General features: G+C 44.4%; 1 protein-coding gene across 1 annotated transcript in view; it reads left to right on the forward strand.

The window, feature by feature from the left end:
• The window catches only part of FRMPD1 (FERM and PDZ domain containing 1), a 53,914-nt gene that overhangs the window by 26,753 nt on the left and 17,484 nt on the right, over positions 1-9,677 (forward strand). The window contains exons 5-7 of the mRNA XM_082400633.1: positions 1,081-1,188; positions 4,511-4,606; positions 8,931-9,128. Coding sequence (XP_082256759.1) covers positions 1,081-1,188; positions 4,511-4,606; positions 8,931-9,128 — 402 coding nt within the window. The remainder of the gene's footprint in view (positions 1-1,080; positions 1,189-4,510; positions 4,607-8,930; positions 9,129-9,677) is intronic.

The following is a 9,677-nucleotide window of genomic DNA, read 5'->3' on the forward strand; positions in this document are numbered from 1 at the left end:
ATTAACATGTTCCAGTACCATTCCTAAGATTCCTATGAGGTTCCCAAGAAAAGAGGAGTATGAATACTGTACTTTGGAGGTCCTGCAGGGAAAGCTGATATTAGCCCAGGTGATGGCCCCTGCGCCCCTGAGAAACGCCCTGAATATTGTCTAGCCCACTCGGGCCTCTCACCAGAAGTTATATGATTGTAAGACAAATGATCATACATATTTTACTTCAGCAAGAATGCTCATCTTTGTCCGAGTGGATTCTTAGAGTCCTCAAATGATTTGAAATTGATTAGGAATTATAAAATCCTAAGTTGGAATATTAATTACTGCTTCTCTAGGACATAGAATTTTATGATTAAAATATGTTTTGGTTTAATTGTATAGATCTGTATTTCTATTAATTATTTATAATACATTATTTATTATAATATTAATACTAATATTTAATGTCTTATTTAATTTGTGCCAAAAGAAGATCCTACAAGGTAGATATATTGGTTATCCCCCTTTTACAGATGAGGACACTATAGCCTCACAGACACGTGGTCTCACATGCAGAAATCAGTAGAGCTGGGCTTTTTTCAGGTAGTTAGACTCCAGAACCCATGCTCGTTAGCATGATGCTGTTTCTGCCTCCTGGTCCAGTTCCCATATTGTGCAGAAGAGAAGACTGAAGGCCAAAGAAAGGAGTGTGTATACACACACACACACACACACAAACACACAACTGGTTTTCTTCCATAACAATTTGTGTTTGAGGTAGTTCTCAGAACTGTTAAGTAGCTGAAGTTGGGTTGGAATTCAGGTCTCTTTGCTCACAGGCCAGTTCTCTTTGTCTTCATCATACCACAGCCTTTGGCCACTGTATTGAATCTTGAGCTGTTCTCAGACGCATAAGAACATTGGGTTGAGATCCCTAAATTTTATGAAAAGAGATCTTTAATGGGATGTCGTCCTTCTCTGTGGGTTTTAATTGAATTCTCAACAGCTGTCAAGCTTTTGCTTTTGTTTTTAAGAAATGAGAAGATGTACATGGCTTTTATGAAAGTCCCACATTTTTCTAAAGTGTGTCGTGTTAATGTTTTGCAGGGAGTCCCCAAGTCCTCCTTCCTAACGGAGGAGAAGCGAGCCAGGCTGAAGACTAACCCCGTGAAGGTGCACTTTGCAGAGGAAGTGCTCGTCAGTGGACACAGCCAGGTGCGTCACTGCTCAGGGGGTTGAAATGACTCTTCATGAAGTGGGTGAGCTGCCTCCTGGCATGTATCTCCTGAAGACTCTGGAATCTGCAGCACAGAGGGGATGCAGAGGGAGTGCAGCGGGCTTGCTGGAGGCTCTGTGCCCCCTTAGTGAGGCACCTGCAAACAGTGGACAGGGAGAGACGCACTGGGTGTGGCTCTGTCATTCTGTGACTCCATTTTTCTGCCCTTGAAATTTCAACAGATTCCGATTGTTCATTTCTCATTCTAAATCTTCAAACTTAGTATTTCCTCTGAAGGTGATATATTGATAGTAGTGATGGTGGCCGGGTTGTGTGGGGGGGGGGGGCTTTGGTTTTTTTAAAGAGTCCATCATCTGTTGAACCTCTATTGCGTGAATTTTGGGTACATAATCCTTAGTCATCACCATATCCTGCATGGGAGGTATTTTAACAAAAGAGGAAGCAGAGGCTTAGAGAGGTTAAGAGAATTAACCTCTGAGATCCCATAGCTAGAAATACAGGAGCACAGGTCTGTGTGACTTCAGTTCTTCTGTTTTCCACTGTGATATGCTGTCTAGTTCTTTTTGATATGGGAATACCCAGGATTGGTGTGGTTGGATATGAGGGTTCAGAAGACAAGTTTGCAAAGGGAAAATATTGGCTAGAGTTTGATGTTTTCAATGTGCACTGTTAAAGACTCATATATTCATAATTTAAATATTTTCCACCCGATGGTCTGTAACTATTACCATTCTGAATTCAGTGATCAATAATAGATTTTGAAACTTTCAAATCAGAGCTTGTCCTTATCTGATTTTCTTAGCATAGAGACCAGTGAATGGGGAGTCACGGCCATTTTAACACAGGATTCAGGTGATCTGGTTCACATCTGGAGAGCCCTTATTTTCTTCTTGTCCTGTTGCTTAACAGACTCCACCTTCCGTTAGACCTCAGAGTAAAAGGTGGATTTGTTCAGGAAGGTCTAGTGGGAGGCCTAGTGTATTAATCAGAAAAGACCTGAGATCCTGTCAGTCTGAAGTATTTGAGTCTCTGTGTGTCCATGTTTGTGAAGATGGATCAGACCTCTTCAGCAAATTAAATTTTGATTCAACTTGTGTTTTTAAGAGTAGTACATAGTAAAGAGAAGTAGAAGCTAGAACCAACTAACAGAACAGGTAGAGAATAAGGGTTCTGCAGATGTGAACCAGATCCCCTGGGGAGACTTGCAGCTCAGGGTACCGAGTCTGTATCAGCCACGTGAGGCAGAGACAGCCAAACCAGCGAGAGTTCATCATTGCGACCTACTTTTTCATCCTCTCAAGTATTTAAAAGATGATAAAATCAGCTGCTAAACTTTCTCCCTTGAAACATACTAAGGCCCTAGAAGAATCTGAAATAGGAAAACAACATTTGGGGGTTTGGGGGTTTTTTATTATTGAGGTATAGTTGATACACAATATAAGTTTCAAGTTTCAACACTGTGATTCACAATCTTTAAAGGTTATATACTCCATTTATAGTTATTATAAAATTTGGGCTATATTCCCTGTGCTGTTCAATATATCTTTGTAGCTTATTCATTTTATACATAGTAGTTGGTACCTCTTAATTCCCTACCCCTACCTTGCCCCTCCACCCCCTCCCTAGTGGTAACATCTAGTTTATTCTCTATATCTGTGAGTCTGTTTCTTTTTTGTTATATTCACTAGTTTGTTTTACTTTTTAGATTCCACATATAAGTGATATCATACAGTATTATCTTTCTCTGTCTGACTTAAGGAAACCAACACTTCAAATATGCTTAACTTTGCTAACCGTTAAATAAATGCAAAGGAAAATATTAAGAACTGCTACTTTATACTTAGTAAATGAGCACAAATAAAGAAAAATGTAAACCCTGATGCCAAGAAAGTAGCTACACTCATGTACTAATTGATGGCTTTGTAAATTGATTTAATCTCTGGGAGTAGAAGAAAACAAAACTTAATGAATGCCATAAAAGTGGGCCAAGGATCACATTCTCATTAATTTAAGTCTATAAAATAATTTAAATGCAAAAATCCATGTAGTTAAAGATATCTGTTTTACTGATAGATAAATTGCAAAAAATTTGAAAAAATGTTAAATGTCTAGGGCAGAGGAATGGTTAAAGAAATTCTGATATTTCAGCTCAACAGACTATTTATAAGTCCATTAAAATTATAAACATTAAACCCACGTGAAGAAGTGTATATGTGTTGAGTAAAAATGCACATAGAGTAGTGCATGTTCTATTAGTGCGGCTCTCTAAAAGCTATTTACAGGTATAGATAAAAATTGGAAGAAGCCTTAGAGAAAAGCCTTAGTTATGTGATGATGTTATGGATGTATTTTTTGGTAAATCACAAATAATAAAGTATCAAGGAAAGCATGTCATACTTGGGAATTCCAAAGATTAAGATTTCTAAATACCCTAAACCAGAGTAGTGAGATGACAGCATGAGCGGTGTGAAATCCCTCATCCCTGACTGAGTGTGAAATGGCACTGGGATATGACCATATTCCTTTTTCTTCCATAAAAGTACTGTGGTTTAAAAAAAAAAAAGTTATGTAGAGTGATGAATGTGAGTCTTGCTTAAACGATACAAGTGGCCTTATATTTAGAAGATACAAAATTCTCATCTGAAAAAGGCTGTCAGGTTTTTGAAAAAAGATGGTAAGCTTCTAACCCAGGTGGGCTTTGTACCCAAACTCTTTGCAGAGATTAGAGATGGGGGCAGTTGATCGCATAAATCCGGAGTGATGGTTGGGATGAGTAGAGGCGGAGAGCAGCCCTCTGCCCTTTGGTGTTGCTTTACTGTAGGGAATGAAGCAGTAAAATGTTGAGGGGGCTCTGAGGGAGCTTCCTACCCCCCATTTCACCCAACCCCACAAGGCACAGTGCAAGAATCTCAGAAAGGCCCATCTGGGACGATGTGCCTGCTTGTCACCTGACTTGCCAAATTGCATCCCATAAGGGAGGCAGCCAGCAGTGAAGTGTCAGCTGATGGCCGCATGACATTGTACAGGCTCGCACAGTGCTGTCAGTATGCTCGTGGCAGGGCTCACTCTTCACCGTCTTCCAGTTCTAGTGGCTATCCCTGGAACAAAGCACGCCTGTATCTGTGTGGCATAGACCTCATCCATTGGAGAAATCTCCAAATGTCAAGAATCAATCTACAATGTGGTGAGGAGGTTGGGGAGAATTCTGCTCTCCGCACCAGGCAGGGCCAGGGAAGCTGAGGATCTGTCACACCCAGGGACAGGAAGGGACAGTTTCAACACTACTCTTGTGTTTTCCAGGGTAATTCTCTGCTGTGTATGCCCAACGTGCTCAAGGTGTACTTGGAGAATGGACAGACCAAAGCTTTCAAGTTTGAGGCACACACGACTGTGAAGGTATTCGGAATAAACTTGAATCTCTTTCCCAGTGAGAATTTGCTGGCTCCCAGGACCCCGGGGGCATCTTGCCAGGCAGCTACCTTGGTGATCTCACAACCACCATGGTCTGAGCACCTGCAGTAAGCCAAGCACTGTGTTATCTCATTTAGTTGCACAAACACCCAGCAAGCTGGTATTTTAATCACCATCTTGCAGGGGAGGAAATCAGGGCTCAGAGAGATGAAGTACCCAATACAACTCAAAAGCATTCACCCTTAACCACTGGACTTCCCTGCCTCTTGTATGGGACTCCACCTGCTACCCAAAAGACTAGAGTCACTAAAATTCCAGGCAAGGTGTGCGGGCAGGTCCAGGCCCCTGTGAATTCTGTTCTGGATGGAAGTCAGTTTGACTTACATTTAACAAGTTCCCCCAAAGGAGATACTCTGAGGCAGGTGGTACAGAATGAGGTAGAAAGTGGTCTCTGTTTCCCAAGAGCTTGCAGTCTAGTTGAGGGAAGATGGACATTCTTGGAGCTCCCAGTAGTCCAGGGCAGGACGAAGTAAGGGCTGTAAAGAGAGGGACAAGGAAGTACTCAGCACGCAAGGGAAAGAGCACCATCTTTCCTTCTGACCATGTTCTGTCCTGTCAGGACGTCAGAGAAGGCTTTGCAAAGAAGCTGGACCTGAGCTGAGCTTTGAAGGGTTTCTCAGACTTCAACAAGCACAGGTGGGGACGGGGTTTTTGAGGGGTTAGAGGATGCACATCAATCTGAAGAAGTCCCATGAACTAAGGCAGAGAGCCTGTAAGACCGACATAGCTAAGGAAGTAGTAAACCATCCCACAGGACTGGAACACAGGCCATTTTCTCGTGGGAGGAGTGGGAGACGGCACAGGCTGGCTGGGGACGGCCTCAAATGGCAGGCAACAGAGTTTGGATTTTATCCATAGACAATAAGGGATGACACTATAGTTTCTGAACAAGGAAGCAAATAGTGTTAGAGGGAGGCACCAGGGAAGAAGCAAACAAAGGAGTTGTTCAAACATTAAAAATCGTGTAAAAGTCAACACTGAGCCCAGCTCTTCTGATACTGGGGGAAGAGCAGGTTCAGGTGGGCATGTGCAGCTATAGGTACCGGACAGTAGCCAAGATAGACACACACACACACACACACACACACACACATATGCACATACACTTGAGTGCACACATGCATACTCAATGCACGCACACACACCAGTGTTCCCTGGCACCTCCCTTTGGCAGTTCCTAGGGCTGCCCCAAATGCCCTATCCCATTCTTATCTTGGTGTGACTGAGGAGAAGCTGGAGAAAACCTGTCTGACCCTGGGAAACTCAAACCCAAAGGAGGGTTTGGATTTGTTCAGTGTTCACTACATGTCTGGCACTTCCCCGGGTACTTCCTCGTGCACTATCTCACTTAATGCCCCCAGTAACCTTGTAAAGTGACAATTATTAACCTACTTTTCAGATGAGAACACTGGCCCAAGAGATCCCAAACTTGTCAAGGTCAGCTAGCTTCTAGCTGGCTTCCAACTTGGTCTGTTGTCTCTGAACCCTGCACTGGAGGTGGCCACGCTGCCATTCTGCATGAAAGTTATGCAAATGCGTTAGACAAGGTGTCTACTTCTGTCATCTTTGAGCAAAGTGCATTGGAATGGAGGGGGTGATTTATTTAAAGTGAGTCCCCCTTTGGTAGCCAAAAAGACTTTGAGATGATTTACACACACCGCAGGGGAATTAAAGCCAAGATGACAGATGGAGTTGGAGAAATGGGCAAGGAGTTAGCTGGTATAATACTGGTTAATTTTACTTATCTGTAGTAGCCAAATTTTTAAAAAGCAAGTCTTTTAGCTCTTTATGACAGTGAAAGAGGGGGGGTTATAAACAAATCCCCAAATGGGTAAAAAAGGGAAAAACCACTGTCAGTTCATCAGTGACTTCTCTTCCCCACTCCCTTATCAAGAGAAGCAAATTTCTTACATTAGAAAACCTCTTTCTCTAAATCAAGGAAAATAACATGTCATTTGACCCAGTGAACATTTAGTGACTCTTTTGTGTGTGCTGGCAAAGCTGTTGGTGATACAGAAATAAGTTATCCTGGGTGACTCCCTTAGGGAGCCTAGAGTCTTGGGATGGGGCTGGGGTGAGGAGATGAGACCTGGGGTTATTTCACAAGGAGACTGTGGTGGGTACAGTGTGCTCAGAACCAGGAAATCGGGATGTGAAAATGGTGTGGAGGAAGAGAGAGCTTCCAACTGGGTGGCAAGGAAAGGCCCGCAGGATGTGATGGCCTGTGAGGCCGACTTGGAAAGATGGACAGGAATGGGTCAGGAGTGGTAGGTGAAGACAGCTTCCCGGGCATGTGGAATGACACCAACAAAGATCCAGTGATGGGAAAGTTTGGCAAGTATATGGGGCTTGCAAGCAGGGTGCACTGGAAAAAGCAGCAGAAGATAAAGTGGGAGAAGTGGGCTGGCACCTGATACTTGAGAGCTTTGAATATTAAGCTAAGGAGTTTGGATTTGGGTTAGTGGGCCATGGGGACCACTGAATATTCTTGAGCCAGGGAGAGCATGAGAAGTACAAGGCTTAGACAAGTTTCTCTAGATCAGGGGTCAGCAAACTTGTTCTGTAAAGAGGCAGATAATGAATATTCTAGGTTTTGCAGGCCATGGGGCTTCTGTCTTGGTTACTCAACTCTGCCATTGTAGAGAATGGGCATGGCTGTGTTCCCATATAACTTTAATTACAAAAACAGGCAGTGGACCAGATTTGGCCCACAGGTGATGGTTTGCCAACCCCTGCTCTAGATGCAAGGTGGAGGTCAGATGGGTAGCGGGGTGGGGTCCTTAGGGCACCACTCAGCAAAGCCAGGAGAAATGTGTGAACTCAAGCCAAATGGAGAATGGAGAGAGGGGACAGAGTCAAGTGAGGGGCTCTCCATAATGGCCAGCTCACAGTAGGCATTGAATTAATGTTGTTGAGTTACAGAAGCAGATAGACCCTTCAGGACTTAGTCACTGGTCAGTTATGGAGGGCGATGGAGCAAGTGGGAAGAGGATTCAGAATTGGGAGCTGTGAGGAGCAGGTAACACCTGATGGTGTGGCACTTACTAAATCTGAGATTCTGGCAGGACATCTATGATGAGTCTATGATGATTATTTATTCACTGAGTGAACGTTTATTGAACATCACTGAGTGCCAAGCTTTGGGGATATAATGGAGCACAAGACAAGCAAGGTTCACATTCTGGGGAAGGTTAGCATCTAGCGGGGTAAATGACAATAAGCAAGAAAACAAATATCAGCAGCTAGCGTGTATTGAACACTTGCCATGTGCCAGTCAGTGCGATTCTAAATGCCATATATGGGGAAATTAATTTACTGCACACAACCCCTGAGAGAGGTGTGAATATTATGACCATCTTAGAGATGAAAACATTGAGGCATAGAGAGAGTAAGCACTTTATCCAGGGACACACAGCTAGTGAGGGGAAGTCTAGGTCTAGAGCCCATTCACTTAACTTTACTGTACTGTCTTATCTGTTACTAGAGAACAACTGTCGTTGAAGAAAATCATATCCAGTAGTGATGAAGGAAATCAACAGGACCCGGGACAGAGAATAACAGGGACAATCACATTTAGACACAGCGACCAGAGAAGTTTTCTCTGAAGAGAAAGAAACAGCCTTGTGAAGAGTGTGGGAGGAGTGTGCCAGGCAGAGGGAACAGCATTGTGAATGCCCTGAGGCAGCAAAGACAAGGGGCCACTGTAGTGAACGAGGAAAACGTGGCATGGCAACTCTGGTGGCACAGTATTAATTATCATGTCATCCCATCAGCCCCTCTGAATAGGCATCCTTATCCTCCATTTCATAGGAAGAAACAGGTTCAGAAGCATCAGGTTGATTTCCCATAGTTGCATAGAGAGTAGGTGGTGTGATTCTGTCTGGTAAGCAGTTGATGATGCAGACTCCAGAGAGAGGATGAATCTGGAGACCTTGAAGTGAGGCATAAGGCCCCAAAGGATAGCTTCAGCCTTTGGAGTAAAGCAAGAGAGGGTGGCCGTATGGGTGGTGCTGGAGCCTTGAGGAAAGGGGAGCGGTGGGTGTAGGACCTTGAGGGGCAATGAGAAGTCCCACATGTGGCCCGTCAAGATTTGGCTGCCTGCGTTGGCAGTGGACCCAGTCAGTATAGGCCTTTCTCTCCCCATCTGCACCGAGGAGCAGAGGGAAAGTGAAGGGAGTCCTCCCTGCTCTGTGCCTGAACTTGAGGGCTGGCCTGTTCCTTGGTGACCCTTATGCCTCTGTGCCTGCAGGACATCATCCTCACGGTGAAGGAGAAGCTGTCGATCCGAAGTATGGAGTACTTTGCGCTGGCCCTGGAGGAGCAGTACAACATCTCACGGCTGCACCTGCTGCACGAGGAGGAGCTCATCCAGCAGGTACCACCTGCTCCTGCTCCTGGTGAGGAGATCTGGGCTGGGCAAGCTGCACGCCTCAGCCAGAACCTTTGGGTATAGGGCTGAGTGCATCTGCAGGGTTGATGCGCTTTCTTGTGCCCAGAAGGCACAGAGCTCACTCAGCCTGGTTTTTGTATGAGGTAGGCAGGCTCCCATTTTGCAGACAAGGAGACAGAGGCTTAGAGAAGTAAGGTGACTTACTCAAGGTAACACAGCCAATAGAACTCTATCTTTTGCTTCCAATTCTGATGACCTTCCTCTGAACCTGCTGCCTTTGAGATGTCAGGGGAGCATCTGTTGCTGTGTCTAAGCCCTTTTTGTGAGACTTGCCCTCTGAGCTCGTCCCTGATGGGAGGACAGGGCTAACACAGTCAGTCCACCTGTACCACTCAATCTTTCAGCCATTCAGTGATTTCTCATACCAGCTTTTTAAAGCCAAACACAAGTCAGTTCCATAATTTTTAAGAAGAGAAACAGCATGAGCAAGGCATGAGCTCATGGAAGCCGCTCTGAGCATTCTTCATTGCGGATGAATTCCTACCATGGTCACTCATCTTCTAACACTGCTGCTTACAAACTTTTTTTTTTAATCGCTTCTGTTCC

This window comes from Balaenoptera borealis (assembly GCF_965194805.1).
Source record: "Balaenoptera borealis genome assembly, chromosome: 8".
In the NCBI taxonomy this organism is placed as follows: Eukaryota; Metazoa; Chordata; class Mammalia; order Artiodactyla; family Balaenopteridae; genus Balaenoptera; species Balaenoptera borealis.